Source organism: Talpa occidentalis, unplaced genomic scaffold (assembly GCF_014898055.3).
Source record: "Talpa occidentalis isolate TD23 unplaced genomic scaffold, MPIMG_talOcc4v2.1 talOcc4.11, whole genome shotgun sequence".
NCBI lineage: Eukaryota > Metazoa > Chordata > Mammalia > Eulipotyphla > Talpidae > Talpa > Talpa occidentalis.
In genome coordinates, this window is record NW_023601104.1 from 33,035,673 (window position 1) to 33,052,481 (window position 16,809).

General features: G+C 53.2%; 1 protein-coding gene across 1 annotated transcript; it reads right to left on the reverse strand.

Moving 5' to 3' along the window:
• Nucleotides 1–11: 11 nt before the first annotated feature.
• Nucleotides 12–15,549, reverse strand: CLN6 (CLN6 transmembrane ER protein). Its single transcript, XM_037502792.2, has 7 exons — nt 15,438–15,549; nt 9,337–9,451; nt 5,887–5,985; nt 4,791–4,979; nt 4,411–4,466; nt 2,731–2,853; nt 12–1,691 (listed from the first exon to the last, which is right to left on the reverse strand). Exons 1-7 carry the CDS (start codon nt 15,521–15,523, stop codon nt 1,421–1,423), a joined length of 939 nt encoding a protein of 312 aa, XP_037358689.1. The 5' UTR covers nt 15,524–15,549; the 3' UTR covers nt 12–1,420.
• Between the last annotated feature and the right edge of the window lie 1,260 nt (nt 15,550–16,809).

Sequence of the window (16,809 nt, forward strand, 5' to 3'; positions counted from 1 at the left end):
GAGCTGGGCATAAAGGGGAGAGCCCCATCTTGCCCTGCAACTACACCCTGGGATCTTAAGTAGCATGGAAGGCTAGTAGGTAGTGGCAGCACCTGACTTGGCCAGACAGGAGCTGAGTGGGCCCTTTGGGTCCACCCAGGGCTTCTGCTGCGGGGAGACTTGCCACTCTCTCCCCAGCTCCAGGGAATTCCCTCCTGCCTACCCAGTCCACCCCCAAAACAAGCAGCAGCCACCAGCCAGATGTAGCTCTATACAACTTTTATTCCCATCTCTCATCACCTGAAGCTGCTGGCAGACTAGAGGGGACTCTTAGGGGAACCTAGAGGGACCTCAACATGAAAGGAGAATCCAAGTGCCGGGGCTCCCTGAGACCATAGGAGAGGAGGCAGGTCCAGGGAAGGCAACACAGGTCCCTGGGCCCCACAAGCAGCTGTGGGCCAGAGTCAGCTGGAGAATGAAGCTGGGGGCTGATGCTGTGTGAGGGGACCTGCACCCAATGCCTGGGAGAAGTAGGGGTGTTGTTAGGATGGGGCCTCCCTTTTCTGGGGCTCGGGAAATAGAATGAGTATTTAAGAATTTAACTTTTGGCTGCAGCTCAAAAACTCAGTCAGGCTGGCATGAAGGGCGTGCCCCAGTTCTCCCACAGGGGCAGTGGGGAGAAGGTCGAGAGCTGGCATGGCCAGATTCCAAAATCAGGCTGGCGGTGAAGAGAGTGGGCTGGCCTCGGGCTCCTATGTCAGGGAGGCTTAACACCCTGTAAGGCCTGAAGTGCATACTCTCCATCCAAGGCAGGATAGAACTTTCTGTCCATTCCAGGGCTGTCCAAAAGGATCTGCAACCAGCACACTTACCCACTTTGGGGCCACTGAGTACAGATAAGGCCCAGAAGTGGACACGCTTTGTTCAATAATACTCAGAAGCTCAAGTAACTTATGCGATCTAGCCAGCAGGGTCAGAGTGGATCTGCGGGGTGTAACAGGAGTGTGGGAAGGGATCTACTGAATCCCAGCCTTGCTTCGGCCCACACAAGCCGCCTCTGCTCAGCCACCAGGAACCGAAAATGGCCCTGAGCAGAGACAGTGAGAGGGACCTGACTCCAGTCAGGTGCATGGGGAGGCAGGGCCCAGATCTCGGCCCAGACACGCTGTCAAACACTAATCCCACCTGAGACCATCTGAGCCAACAAGAAACTTGGCCAAACAATGGAGTCTTATTATGATACAATCTGCTCGCACACATACAACCCAGTCCATGTATATCCTCATCCATGTTTTCAGTTAGACATGGGCAGGCACATGTGGCCATGTGTACACACACACACACACACACACACACATGCACACACAAGCACACTCCATGTGCACACGCCCTCTGTGGCCTAGCCCCTGCTCGCCAAGCACCAGTGGTGGGTGCCAGGGATTCAGTGTCCGCTGCTGACGTGGAGGGTGTAGAAGGCCCAGGGCTCGGGGACGTAGATGACGCCTGGGTACTTCTTCCTGAGGACAGGGTCATTCCACAGCCAGGCCACCCAGAGCGCCACAAGTAGGAGGGTGAGGCCAAAAGAGTAGAAGAGGAAGCGCCCGTTGCTGTCCAGGAAGAGGCGCTTGCGCTTCTGGTGCAGGACGAGGGCCAGCATGGCGAAGAAGGTGAAGATGAAGAGGATGAAGATCTGGCCCTCAGTGACCAGGTACCTGGAGAGACCAGTACTGAGGTGAGGGGGTGACAACCAGCCCCCTCCTGCCTGCGCCCCACCCTCTACCCCGACACCAGACTGCCCTCCCTGGCAGAGATCAGTTCTGAGGGAGAGGGCTTGGGAACCACAAGACTTGCAGGGTTGCCCACATGCAGTGTATTGGGTTGGTTTGTAGAGTTACAGTCACGTGCCGCTTAATGCCAGGGATGCATTCTGAGAAGCACTTGTCAGGAGAGTTCACCTTCGTGGGGACATCAGCCCGAGTGTGGCCTCTCCATCCTCTGCCTATTTCCTAGACCTCCAGTGCCCCCCCAGGGCTCAGAGTCCACTCTAGAGGGTCTATCCACACCTAGATTCTGTATCTAGAAACTACTGACGTACACACCACACACACACACACACACACACATATATGGTCCGGCTTTGAGCAAAAGGTCACGCCTATTTTTTTAATGTTGAATTTGTTGGCATTATTTAAATAACAGATGACCTGAAAATATGTATTTCGGGTTTCTCTGCTCATAGTTGCTGGGAACAGCCTGTGTCTGTGGGCCAGTGACAGAGGAGTGTAAGTGCCTGGTCCCCTGTAACAGGGAGAGGGAGCTGAGGGGAACAGAGAACCATGGAAACCCCCCTTTAACTGTCCTTGTCATCTCCAAGGTGTTTTATAATCCCTCAGCATCTTGTGAGAGAAGGCAGGAGGCAGGACCATTCCCTCTTCAAGAGGAGGAGACTGAGGCCCATAGGGCTCTAAAGGGTTTGGTTCAAGAGTGGATTCTGTGAGCCCCAGGGAGGCCCAGGGGTTCTAGGAGATGAGCAAAGGATGGCGAGGCCACACTCGGGGCTGTCTTCCTGGAATAGAGAGGCCACTCACAGCACGCCCCAGTCCCTGCTAGATGGAGGAGGAAGCAGGGTTCCCAAGAGGGAGAATCTCACCTGGAGCCACACGGCATGTCTGTGGTCAGGAGCACATTTTTACTGCCTGGCTCACCAAGTGCCCCCTCCCCTCCCCACCCCTCACGCCGATGTCCACTTACCAGTAGTATAGGCCACTGGGCACCACCAGGAACAGGGCCACCCCTGGCATTGCACTCTCACCTCTGGGGGGAGTAAAACAGCCACTGAAGTACATGAAGAGGATGAGGAAGAAGGGGATGTACCTGCAACAGGGAGGTGGTGCCTCAGAGGCCTGCCCAGCTACCCAGCTGCCCCCTCCCCGGCCCAGACCCTCCTCCCCACTGTATGGTTCCGTGCACCAACCCACATGGTGTCACTTCATGACATACAAAACGCCTTCTTTGGGGGAGGCACTTGTCCCTCCTCAGACTTCCCTGTGCGAGGGGCTGCTGCGGCCCAGGAAGCAGGAAGGTGGAGCTGCAGCCAGGAGCATGCCAATCAGAGCCCCAGCAGCCTGGGGGAGAGGCGAACCCCATGATGCCCCAGCCACCATGTGCCGGCAGCGCTGAGGAGTCAGGGGCCTGAGGCCCAGGTGAAGAAAAGAGGGAACAGCAGCTACCAGGGGCCTCCTAGGAGCACTGTGGAGCCCCTCAACCCCTTCATACACACATCTCACCCCAAATACCACTCTCTCTCCTCTTCACACAGACTGCTTTTCCCTCACACCTGTGCTGGCTCTCTCTCTCTCTCTCTCTCTCTTCTCTCTCTCTCTCTCTCTCTCTCTCGTCTCTCCTGTGCCATCTTGTCTCCTCAACCCCCTGTTCCGCTCCCTGTCATATCACCGCCATCCCCTCCCACTCCTCTCCTGCATTTCATTTCCTCTCTCTTCCTCCCTTCCCTCACCTTTCATGGGAAGGGGCTTCTGGCAAGGGCCAGGAGGATTGTCCAGGAACCCTGTGAGTGCCCCTGAGCCAGGAGGATCCACTACCCCAAATGTCCCCGAACAGCCCCTAGAAACCAAAGCGTAGGGCACACGTGACTCGAGAGCGTCCACCTCACTCAGGAGGGAGGCCTCCCAGGTCCAGGGCTACCCTGTCACTTACTAGCTGCCCGCCATGAGCCTCTCCCTCTTGGGGCCCCTGCTTCTGCCTCCCATGGACCCCACTGTGCCACGCTGTCCACCACTGTCCTCGCACACTGTGCGAGGCCAGCCACTGTAGCAGGGGCTGGAACAGGTGACTGCTCCTGTGGTGGCCCTGCATCGCGTGTGATTGAGCCCACATTTGTGACGATTCCTCCGTTTGTGGCACGGCGGGGGGGGGGGCGAGGGGGGATCTCCTGGGATTCTTGAGGGGGGAGCACATGTAGCACTATCCCCTCCACCCAGTCTGCTCCTGCTGGCCCTCTTCACCTACCTCCCTGCCTACAATCCCCAACTCCACAGCCTTCCACGATGGGGGTTCACTCTGGTCCCCACACCCATGTCACCACGGAGCGGGGAGGATTGTTTATCAGCCTGGATTTCTCCGCCAACTCCTCAGGCTCCAGGTTGTGCCAGGGCAGCCACTTGTGCCACTCATGCCCTCTGGTGGCTGCCTCGGGCACTGCAGGCTGGGAGGGCGGCGGGCCTGGTGGTCAGGAAGCCTCACAGAGGCCAGCTCCCCTCTCAGGGAAAGGGAAGGCCATGTCAGACACCTGGAGACTTGAGGTCCAGAGTCTTGTCCAGAGTCCTCACAGCTGCTGACAGCCTTGGCTGGGGGCCAGGGCCCCTGGGTGGACAGACTGGCTGTTGATCCTTCTGGACGGGCCCCATCACTCACCACATGGAGTGGCCCAGGTACTCATCGTAGTAGTACAGCAGCTCAAAGGAGTCGATCTGTGGGTGGCAGAGACATGGCAGGGTCAGAAAGGGCATGATTCAGGGAGGTGCTGGGGCCCCAAGCAGCCCCCTGGCCATCTCCCCCCACACCCAGGCCTCCCCTTAACTGCCCTCACTCCTACCCTCTGGGTCTGGCCCTCTTCCCAAGCAGCCCACGCAGGACCAGTTGTACACCTCCTAGTGAACATGGGCATCCTAGGGTGGGCCGCCCCCACCTAGCAGGATGCCTTTAGCAGAAGGTCACGCACAGTGATGGGGGACAATCCTTTTGGCCCCCAGGACATACAGTATCCACAGGGCAGTGGGGGGAGGCAGTCTCACCAGGGTCTCAGGTTTGAGATTCTTGATGATGGGGTTCTCGCGGACAGACAAGTGGTGCTGGTAGCCGCTGAAGAGCAGGCGGTGGTTTACGGAGTCGCCCACCAGGTGGATGCTGGCACCCATGATGAAGGTGATGATGCTGACATAGATCATGGACCGCGGCAGGGTGCGGGGGGACCGCTCGATGAGCTGAGGTCAAAGGAAGTCCAGCATCACAACACGAGACCCTGATTCGCTCCCTCACAACCGGCATGGAAAGTTACTCAGAAACTGGTGGGCCCCTTTAGCGAGTCAGCCAAGCCTCCAGAGTCTCACATGATCCCTGTGAACCCAGCAGGGACTGGGGGGGAACAGCACTCCCTTCTCCAGCGAGGAAACTAAGGAGCCAGCTCATTGGCCAAGGTCACACACACGAGCCGCATGCTGGAGGTGACAGCCAGGCCTTCAGTGTGGGCATCCAGGCTCTCCTACCACCTCCCAGGGGCCTCCCACCACCCCCAGTTGTGCCCTTGGGGGGCTGGGCTAGCCTGCTGAAGGGAACCTCTGATTTCTGAGTGACTGGTCCATGACAAAAACAAAGTAATTGTTGGGAATGAAAACAAAATAATGGTGATAGCAGAAGGCACAGTGTTGTTTTAAAAGTCTTTTATTTAGCAAAGTACAAAGCTCTGGGCTCCCAGCGACATCTCAAAGTCAGGGATCTCCAGGCCAGAGGATAGAGCTCACCTTCTGTTGCTGGCACCTGGCCCCTACCTGCCTTCCAACTCGTCTCTCACCTCTCACTGAGCAGCTCAACCACTCCTTCCATCTCAGCCTCCACAAATGTATTATGGCTTCCCAAGCATGGCCTTGTCTTCAGGTCCTTTTGCCCAAACACTATTCCCACCATACCCCTGGTGCACTGGGCTGAGGGCCCAGTCTAAAGCCCCTCCTTAGAGAGGCCCCTGCCACCCTTCCCGCCAGAGCTGGAGGTGGGCCCTTGACAGCTCCCTGGGCCCTTGACATTTCCCTCTGTCACAGCCTTCACCCCCACCTTCCCTGCTGCGTGGAGGAAGGAACAAGGGCGAAAAGGAGGGCAGGGAGACTATGACTGTACCTTAAGCAGAAGAAAGGGTGTGATGATGTTGTAGGCCATGTGGAAGTAGTCCCCCACGCTGGGCTTGTTGAGCGGAAACCATTCAAGAGGGAACACCAGCTGGGGAGCAAGGAGAGGCATGGGGATCAGCCCAGCACAGACCACCATGAGGCCCTGGGGAGTCGGCCTCCCACCTCTTTCACATTTCACACACCCTAATTCTTCCTGGGTTCTCTTGGGATCGGCTCAGTAGTCCTGGGAAGGGGTTTTCAGATTGGGACACTAAGTCCCAGAGAAGGTAAACAGATTTGTCCCTGGACACGTAGTAGCTGTAAATCCACAGCCTGATCCTGTGCTCCTCACCCAGTGGGTACTAAATAAATGTCCTTGGATGCCAGCCTGAGAGTGCCAGGCTCCTTTGGAACCCAGTCCTACCACCAACTTTCTAGGTGACCCAGGGCAAGTCCTTCTCATTGTGGTACTCAGGAGAAGAGGCAGGCCAGGGGCACTGTGTCCATCTGGAACACGCTTACTGATCTACCCCTGCGCATCCTGGCCTTGTCAGGATCAGCGTGAAGAATCCGATTTGAGGCCAAAACATTTCACAATCTCCCCAAGTTGGGAGATTGGGCAGACTTGAATATATACTTCCAATATCTGTTGATTAGGGACAAATGCAATGACCCAATTTTTCAATAAAAATTTGAATGTTTACCTCTTTTATCAGAACTGCCATGTTAAATAAAACTAACCTGAAGAAATAATAATCCCAGGATACAGGAACCTCAATCTCTCTCTCACTCTTATTCTCTCTTTCTCAAGTATGTTTGTGTATCTCTGTATCTTCATAGCAAGATACATATGATGGCTGAACTACTCTGTGATAGCAAATCCCAGAAATAAGGCCAACTGAGGACTAGTTTGAATACATTATAATATACCTATACTATTGAAAGTTAAGTAGTCATTTTTTAAAAAGATTTATTTATGCATACAAGAACTGGGGTACAGGCTAGAGGTGTGGGGGTTGAGAGGATTCAGCAGAGAGAGTAGGGAGCCAACAGGCGGATCTACTGAAATATACTGCTGAGGGGAGCAGCGGGCAAGACAGGAGAGGTCTGCTGTACCATATGGGTTGCTCCCTGGCTGGGGATCGAACTCATGCAGCAGTGGCTGCAAAGAGCTTGGAAGTGCTGTCTTTAAACCCTGCCACCAGGAAGGCCCAGAAAGTTAAGTTTTCATTTAATAGAAATGACACCTATATGTACTGACATGGGGAAGCATCCATGACATAGTAAAATAGGCAAGTTGTAGAATAAGGTATAAATAAGGAATGAAGTCTCATTTTGGCTAAAACGAAAAGGGGTGTATGTATGTGTGTGTGTGTGTGTGTGTGTATTAAGCATATTTGCTTGTATGAGCAAGAAAGGAGTGGAAGGATGTGCCCCAAACTGCAGGGGTGGGATGAAAAGGGAGAGTCTAATACTTCCTTATATACCCGGCGTGAACTGACTTGTTGCACCTACTACATGTTACTTCTCTAACTTGTGAAAGTTTTTATTTTTTAGTCATTACTAGCTTGGGACTAGCAGGCCTACTGAAAAGCGTCTAATAAGAGTTCACTTTACAGTTACAGTGGCAGCAACTCTGGGCAGGATGGGGAAAGTAATCTGTCCAACAAGAGACCCCCACTTGGGCAGTTGAGGCTGAGTCCTCATGAGGACAGCCTGCTTCTAGGCTCATCCCCCCTCCCTGAGCACCCGTTTGATAATCAGCTCCTTTGCCCCCAATATGTGGGGCTTTTATGCTGCAAGGGGACTCAGAATAGTTCATCCAACCAGTCTTCTTACAGTTCAGAGAAATGAAGCCAGACAAGTAATCTAGGTCACCCACAACCCTGACCAGGTGCATGACTCCTGGCTCAGTTGTCCCTTTCCATTCTCCCACATTTAAAAAGCATGTGAACTTCACAGAAAATTTGCAAATACCAGCACTTGTCCTAACTCCTCACTGACACCATTGCCAGGACAGCTTTTCTTCATTCCTTCAAGTCTTTGATGCCACTCACACAAGATTATTAAGACTGTTACTGACTTGTCGTCAGTAAGTGTGCCTGCAACTTAGGCACCTTTTTCTCCCTAAATATTCTGGGGTGCTCTGTAGTATCCATAAATCCCATGTAATGCGCAGGCAACATCCTCTACAGAGGACCGCGTGCAGCAAAGTTGACTTATCCAGTCCTTACTGCTGGACTCTGAAGTCCCCCACATTTAGGCTTCTGTAAGCAACACTGCAATGAACATCTTCAGGTACAGAAACTGTTGTCTTCCTACTGATTATATCTTCAGGGCAGATTCTTGGAAGGGATCTTACTGGGTCAGGAGGGAGGAAGATATTAGGGATCTGGATGTGTGGATGATGGAAGAGGGTAGGCTCTGGGGTGAGAGGGCCTGGGTTCAGTGGCTGCTCCCCTACTTGCTAGTTAGCTGACTCTGGGCCAGTTACTTACCCTCTCTGATCTTCTATCTTCTCATCTATAAACCTGAACTAATAACTAAAACACATAAAGAGCTTAGAACAGACTAAGCACTCAATGTGTATTATTAAACAGCTATTTTTACCTTGTTGTTATTATTGTTATCATGCTAGGGACTATTCCAGGTACTAGTTAATACTTATAAACTGCTTTCCAAAAGAGCTTTGCTAATTTGCATTATCACTAGTTGTACAAGGTATGAGTTTCAGCATTGGATAGTGTTATTTTTGCCACACATAAACAAAAACCTAGTATATGGGGTTCCTCAATCAATTTTCTTCACATTCTATTGCCTATGTATCTATTTGTTGTAAGTGAGGGGCTGCCCTTCCAGAATTAATATACTCTGTGCAGCAACTGACGTATGTATGTATGTATTCATCTATGTGTCGATCAATCAGCCTACGCATCTATCTATCCTAAGTGAGGGGCGTTGGGGCTCTTCCACATTAATCTCCTCCAGAGAGGCCACCCCTGTACACTGATATCTGAAGTGGCCTTGGAAGGAAGGAGATGGTTTCACCAGAGATTCAGAGTCACATGTAATATGTCAAATCAGACTATATTCTTCACCTACAGGAAAATAATACTATCTGAAGGTTGTGGGGAAGGCAGCAGGAATGAGCTGCTTCCTTTTCCACACTCCTCTGTTCGATATGGTTAAACCTGGATGTGTGATATGGGGACAGTGTGACTGTTGAAGCCACTAGTTTCCTATAAAAGAGTTGGGGCACAATGACTATACAGGTCCCTCAGACCTTCTACTTGCTGGCAGTCGCCTCACTGGCCACAGTCACAGAGCCAAAGGATTGAAAGCACCCAGGTCTGTCCTCGCAATTTAGGGGAAGTGACTTACATAAGGTCACTCGGCTAATCTAAGTCACAGTCAGTCCCCTCAGCGCTGGGTGGGGCTCTGCCCCCAGCTTCACACTCACCATGGCAATGGGGCGGCCAAAGTCCAGGACCCAGTTCTGCAGGGTGAAGTAGAACCAGAGGTCCAGGTGGAAGGGAGCAGTGCCTGTAGCCTCCTCGGCCTTGACAGAGCTGTGCCTGGGAAGGAAGCACAAGAGAGGTGTGAGCTCTTTTCCCTTCCTGCTGTGGGAAGCTGAGGTGAGCCAAAGAGAGTCTTGGGGGTTTGGGGGATAGGAGGAAATATACATAACTAAGTTCTAGGAAAATGACTTGCAGGGAACACGAGGGTCTGACCCTGCAGCCAAAGAGAAGATGTTCTGGAGTGGACTCCAGCTTCTCTGTGATTCAGGAGAGAAACTGGCAAACAGCCACAATAACTGTTGGGCCTTCTCATCTATAATGATGGGGAAATAAAAGGAGCTAAAGGGTGCAAGTGTGGCTGAAAATACGAAAGGTGATGATGGAAGACGTTAGCCAATCTTTTGTGGAACTCATTTATACCAGCACTATTGTAACTGTTTATAGGTATTCTCTCATTTAACTTTTAATCCTCATAGAAACTTTTTGAGGTAGAATGTTACCCCCATTTTGCAAGTGAAACAAACTGAAGCCCAAAGTTACCTAGCTAAATATTTTTTTTTTAAGATTTATTTATTTATGCATACAAGAACTGGGGTACAGGCCAGAGGTGGGGGGGTGAGAGGATTCACCAGAGACAGAGTGGGGAGCAGAACAGGCAGACTGACTAAAATACACTGCTGAGGGGAGCAGCAGGCGAGACAGGAGAGGTCTGCTGCGCCATGTGGGTAGCTCCCTGGCCAGCGGGGGATCAAATTCATGCTGCAGAGGCTGTGGATAGCTTCACGGTGCTTAATCCCTTGCACCCCAGGGAGGCCCCCTAGCTAAATATTTGAACCTAAGCAATTAGGGGCCAGAGCTTTATGACTAGGTACTAACCCATCACTGTGTCCATGGTGACTGGTCCATGGCATGAACATGTGACCTGAGCTGGACCAATCAGAGCCCTCTGCTGTGATGTGCCTGATATCAGACCATGGACTGGGATGGACTGGGATGGGCTGAGATGGACAGGGCTTTCCTTTCCTTCATCTCCTGAACCATGAAGAGATGAGATGGTAGGGTCTGGTGTGCTTCTTCTCACCAACTCATAGTGAAGCCTAAGAGGAACACCAACGGGACAGCTGATGTGAGGGACATGGCCAGAAGTGGAGCACCATGTGATAACACATCTTTGAATTACTGTCCCTCCTGCAAAGCAGGTAGCTAACTGCTATGAGAGGGGTTGATGTTCCAGAGCCAGTGCACAGGCCACCTCCTCTGGGAAGGCTTCCCGGATGAAGACTTTCCCAAAGCCCCACTGGTGCCACTACAGGGAGGGCGTCATCCCTGACTCCCATTCTGGCCATGATGTTACAAGGCTGGATTTTGCTCCCTTATCTAGAGAGTCAAGGAGAGGAGTGACTGTTAAGTTTCTTCAACTCACCTAACCCCCATCAGAGTCCAAACCCTCTTTTCAGTGTTCCTGCCACTTCCTGCACACCTCCAGTGGCAAGCAGCCCACTACTTCTGGAGATGACAGAAGTGAGAGTTTTATCATCCCATCTAGATCAAGAACAGCTGTGTGACACAGATCTGTGTTCTCCAGAGTTCTCAGCTCAGTACCTAGTTTATTCTCAGGTATAAACGATCTCAGTTACTACTCACTCATTCTTTCTGGTGGCAAACAGAAAGTTTAGAGGTACTGTGAAGGCTCTCCTCTGTCAATGCTGCTATTCAGCCATCTGTCAGAATGCTCCACGCTGGGCTGGTAGAGTAACCCAGAGTTTTGGGAGGACAAGCTCTTGGGGGAATCTCATCATCCGCTGGTGACAGATAAGACAGAGTAGACCTTTCTAAGGTCTCTCTGTCTCCTGTACTGCGGGATGAGCTATGCTAAAAGCCTCCCCTGTACCATCTCATCTAATCCTCAGCAATCCCTGGAGGCAGGGGCTGTTACCCTCCTGTATTACAAACAAGGATACTGAGGCTCACAGGGGCTGAGTGCTTAGCCAAGGTTACCTAGTGAGGAGTTGTAGTGACTAATTCCTTTTGTTAGTCTGTTTCCCACTTCCTGCCTCTTCTGGTAAGAGATCATTCTTTAACCACAGGGAGGGATGTTGACCCAGGACAGCCTAGTGAGAATAGAGTTGATGGAAAGAGTGCCCTCTTTTATGGTCCTGAGGTACTAAGGATGCAAGTCCATTGCTGCCTATGGTCAAAGTTGCAGCCTGCAAGGGACAGCCAGGTGAGAACAAAGCAGCAGTGCAGTTAGGATTAGGGAGGAAAAGCCCTCAGAGTACCCACATTCCCAGCTGCAGGTGCCCCTGAGGTCAGTGGTTTGGCCACATGAGCCACTACATTCCCTTCCGCTGAGGGTGCTGCCGTTCACACTGGCTTTCAGTAATATGCAACTCAGGAGTTCTGAACTGCACAGAATTCAAATCTGGGTCTGTATGAATTCCTGTGCTCTTGATAGCTTGCTATTCTATTTCAGAGTATGATAAGCATTGAAGCATATTAAATCAGGTTAGAAAGGGATCAGCACAGCTGGAACAGTATGCAAAGCCTGCAGGAAGGATTGGAGCCTCAAGCATGGATGGTTGGCTTTAAGTAGGCAGAAAAGCAGCCCAAGAGGAGGATCTAAGGCCCAGAAGTGGAAGTAAGAAAGGCACTGCTGGAGCTGCGAGGCCTGGCTTCCTGGCAGAGAAGAACAGTAGAGAGGGCTGGATGGGTCTTCAGACTGGGCAGACGCTCAGAAACTGAGGACTGCTCAGGGGTCTGAGAGGAGTGACTGTAACAGAGGTCACCCTGATCCCTGACCACCACAGCAAGGCCTCAAAAAGCAGGTGAGGATCTCCAGGCCCTAAAACGTTGGATGGAGAATGATAAGAGACCTTAGTGGTTTGTTCTGAAAAGCTCTGAACTGGGCAGAGTAGGATGTTTGTTACAGGGAATAAAGGCAACTGGAAAGCCTGAGGAAGTGCTCAGGTATGGGTCTCTGGGTGCCTACCAAATACTGGGAGCTCAGTAACAATTTCCTCCCCACCTCAGGCGGCACCTCAGTCAACCTCGTCATTAGTCCAGTTAGCAGGGCAGGTACAGGACAATCTTGGAAACAAGCTTGATAAGCATCTGGTTTCCTTCTGTCGGAACTCTGACCACAGGCGGCAGATCATGGAGGGTGGAGGCACATCTCCAACAGCCCCTGTCCTGGGGATGAGCAATCTCAAGCCTTTTCTAAGTTCCTGATGCCACATATTTCACACACTGGGCCCCTAGCCTGTACCTGCTGTAGGATTCAATCATCACAGAAACTACTACGAAGAACAACTGGGGAAGCACAACAGCAGGTAACCTGAAGCAAGGCTGGCTTTTTCTCTCCTCTACAGGAGGAGCCTACCATATAGGGAAAATGATACCATGACATTTGGGAAGCGCATACCATCTAGTTGAAATATGCAAAGCAGTCAACAGCATCTGAAAAGAAAGAATCTCAGCCATTGTAGAATCAAGCAAGGACCCATGAATAGGACCCATGAATAGGCTTTGGCTTTATATAAAGAATGGTGAAACACTTAACCTTTTGGAAAGTTTTAACAAAAAATGAGGAAATGAAGGCAAATAAAAATGGGGGAAAGAGGCCTCCCTGGTGGCGCAAGGGGTTAAGACACAACCTATGAAGCTGACTGCAGCCACTGCAGCACCAGTTCCATCCCCAGCCAGAGAGCTACCCACATGGTGCAGCAGACCTCTCCTGTCTTGCCTGCTGCTCCCCTCAGTGGTGTATTTGTCAGTCTGCCTGTTCTGCTCCCCACTCTGTCTCTGGTGAACCCTCTCACCCCTCTCCCCCGCATCTCTGGGCTGTACCCCAGTTCTTGCATGCATAAATAATTTTTTTAAAAAAGGAAACAGCTAAAAAAGCTAACATGGTTGTCTCTGGTGCAGGAAGAGATGAAACAGAGGACTACTGTTTTTAGCTCTAAGCCCTTCTGTGTTATTTTATTTAGTCATCGGTATATGTTACTTTGATTACAATATAAAAAAAAACCCGCAACAGAACATGGAACTGGACTGAATTACCTTGATGCATCTGAGTACTTTAGGAATTGGACAGGATGACCCTGCCTACTGTCCTGACCAACAATGATACTGAGAATGTGCCTAGAGGTACCACAGAGGGAGGTAGCACTCTGGGAGCACCCTGGCTAGCAGGGAGCTCATGAAGGAGTAGATAGAGACATCATTCATCAACAGCCAAAGTGGAGTTGTAAGAGCAGAGATCAGAAACCAAAAGTACTGAGTTCAGCCCTGGTTTTTCCCAGCAAATGATGTAACCTTTCTGGGTCTGTTTCTCCATATATAAAATTCAAAAAGGCTGAGTAAGATGCTGCATCTGGAAGCTGTACACATGAGATAAAGTGATGACCGCGCTGACAGCTATAGACTGTTCTAACTGGGTTACCACAGTTCAAGGCAGAGACCCAACTTGAAGGGGCTCCAGAACAGAGATGTCTCCCAGTAGTAGGAGAGCTACTTTCAGCCTAGTCTCTCCAATGTCTCCCTTCACCCCAAATCATACCACATAATTCCTAAAATTGACTCTGAGCATACTAGCGCTAAAAACCTCCCAGGGGGACCTCCCTGGTGGCACAGGGGTTAAAGACAGCGCTATCAAGCTGTTGCCAGCCACTGGCACAAGTTCGATCCCCGGCTAGGGAGCTGACCCACATGGCGCAGCAGACTTTTCCTGTCTTTCCTGCTGCTCCCCTCAGAGTGTATTTCAGTAGATCTGCCTGTTCTGCTCCCCACTCTGTCTGGTGAGTCCTCTCACAGGCCCCTCCCGCAACTCTGGCCTGTACCCCAGTTCTTATATGCATAAATAAATCTTTTAAATAAATAAAATAAAAACCTCCTGTGGCTGTGCCTCAGAAACAACAGCTGCATCCTTCACCTGGCATATAGGGCAGGACCTAGAGTGCGGCACATAGAATCTGAGATTTCAGTAGGCACTCACTCTCCAGGCCCGGCCTGACGGAGAGGGAGCATGTCCTTAAATATGGCCCTCTAGGCTTTCACTCAGTCCCAGCTCTGCTGCCATCCGAGGCCCTTCACAATCAGGGGATGTCCTCCTGCCATTGCACACAAGAGCTTGCTCACCAACTGCATCCCTTGCCTTTCCCCAAACTCTGCCCTAGGCCAGTACGGCCTTTTTCTTCCCTGTGTCCCTGGCCGGGTCCTCTGAAACTCAGCTCAAGGGTCACTTTCTCCAGATGCTCTCTCGGTCCCACTCGGGCTCTGTCCCAACTGGACTGTGGGCCCCTCTGGCCTCCCTCTGCCCACCTCCTTAGTGCCTGGCACAGCGCTGGGCATGCAGAGGCCCTTCATGAATGCCTGCCAAACGCAATGATTTAGGTCGGTAAAACGGGATGGGAGCAGAACGGAGGGAAAACTTAGAAGGCAGCGTCCGCGCCTCTTCCTCTGTTCCCCTCCCTTAAACCAGTAACTTCTCCGCCAGAGCAAAGAAGGGAGCCAGACCGAGACGCGCCCTTCCAAGTCCTTCCCCGAGGCGAGCTTCCACACTCCTGCGCTGTCTCTGCCATTTACATGCTTTACATGCTCGCTCCCTCGGCTACCCCGGGGCAAGGAGCGAGTCTCCAGACCAGCCCCGGAACCAAGTCCAACTCAGGGTTGGAGGGATCCTGAAAACTTGCAAGAGGCGCCCGGGGCTGGCGGGTGAGTTGGGAACCCCCATGAGCGCACCTGTTCTCCGAGGCTGCTGCCCTGAACCCAAGTGGCCGGCGCCCCTGGAGAGGTTTCCCCTAAGGCCGGCCGGGTCCCGGGGGGCGCCCCAAGGCGGAGAAAGGAATGCAGAGGCGGGGTTCGGGACCTGCGAGGAAGCCGCCGCAGGGCAAGCGCTGGAACCCGACGGCGAAAACTGCACCTGCCCAGCCCCAGCTGCGCCCTTCCGCGGCCCCAGAACGGTGGCAGCACGCACCGCCCCAGCCCCGAGCCGGACCCGGCGGCGGGAACACGGGTCCGCTGCGCCCGGGCCCCGCGCACCCACCTGGCCTGCGAGAGGGAGGCGCCCGCCTGCGCGCCCGGGCCGCCCGCCGCTCCCGGGTGCTGCCGCCTCCGCGCCGCTGCCTCCATGACAGCCGCCGGCCGGCCGGGCCTCGCCCTGCGCCCCGGAGCGGGAGAGGGGCTCGGCGGGTCCGATCGCCGCCGCTGCAAAGCCCAGCGCGGGGCCAGGGGCTGCCGGCGGCCCGAGCGCGCGACTCCCGAGGGGAAGGGACGGGGCGGGGCCGGCAGGGAGGAAGGGCGGAGCGCGCGCCCGGGGGCCCCCGGGGCGGGGGTGGCGGGGGGCGGGGAGCGGGGCGCGCTGCTCCTGGGGCGGAGTCGCGCGGCGAGACCGGCCGCTCCCGGAGCCGGGGCGGAGCCCGCGCGCTGCGCTCTGGCCCTGCGGCCGCTGTTTGCAGCGCGAAGTGAGGCCGGGACTACGCGAGGCCCGAGTTTGGAGCTAGGGTGGGATAGAGACCTGGAGCAAGACCAGCCAGGCTAGATGCTCCCCTGGGGGGCGGCCAGGATTTCTCTGGTCTTTGGGAACCCGGAGGCTTGGCGGTTCTTTTCTTCCCCTCTGTGCGACACCCCTTAACCCACAGATGAAAGGGGTCGCTGCTGAGAATGTCCACGCTGTGGCCTTGACCCAGGGATTCACAGGTGGGGTAGCTGGGGAGGCGCTGAGGAGCAGCGAATTCTTTCCAAGGTGGGGTGATGAATTCCAGGTCTAGCTTTGTCACTCGCGAACTTGGTGGCTTTGTGAAATTCGCTTCCCGGTTTCATTCAAACTGGATTAACTCGGTTAATTCCCTGCTCGTGAACAGCGCCCTATGCCTGCAGAAACGGTTGAAGGTTGCTCTGATAGGGCTGACGTGGGGGCAGGGGACGTTGGAAAGTGCAAAGGGACTGAGTTTGTGTGGGTAGGACAAGGAGAGGCGGAGACAAAGACAAACAGTTCTGGAGAACTGACATCTTCCAGGATGACTTCGGACTTCTGAGCTGACAATAAAGTCTGAGCAGGAATTGGGGGAATAACAGGGTGTAAGGAAGAGAGTTCCAGGTGGAAAGAAGAGCTAACCAGGAGCCTGGCATCCACAGAGACAGGAGGGGCTGACACAAGAAGGGAAAGAAGTTCAAAGAAAGCAGCAGAGTCGGGAAGGCACCAGTGCAGACCAGGAAGGCCTTTGTCCTGAGCAAAGTGGGAAGCAAGTCTGGGGCCTGGGCAGAGGATGGCACCATCATATTTGCATTTTAAATCCTCCTTCCACACATGGGGGTGGATGAGCCATAATTGGACCAGAGGCCCTGAGGTGGGCGCGCATGGGGCAGTTGTTCTAGTAAGGGGCCTGGACTGCTCACAGTGATGGGGGTTGGAGAGA

Bases quoted from the DNA above. Each gene is read 5' to 3' on its own strand.
- CLN6 (XM_037502792.2), bottom strand. From the start codon at position 15,523: ATGGAGGCAGCGGCGCGGAGGCGGCAGCACCCGGGAGCGGCGGGCGGC. The intron at 9,452-15,437 runs GTGGGTGCGCGG...CTTCCTTCCCAG, and splicing joins GCCTCCCTCTCGCAGGCCAG to GCACAGCTCTGTCAAGGCCG. The intron at 2,854-4,410 runs GTGAGTGATGGG...TCCCTGTTGCAG, and splicing joins TACCTGGGCCACTCCATGTG to GTACATCCCCTTCTTCCTCA.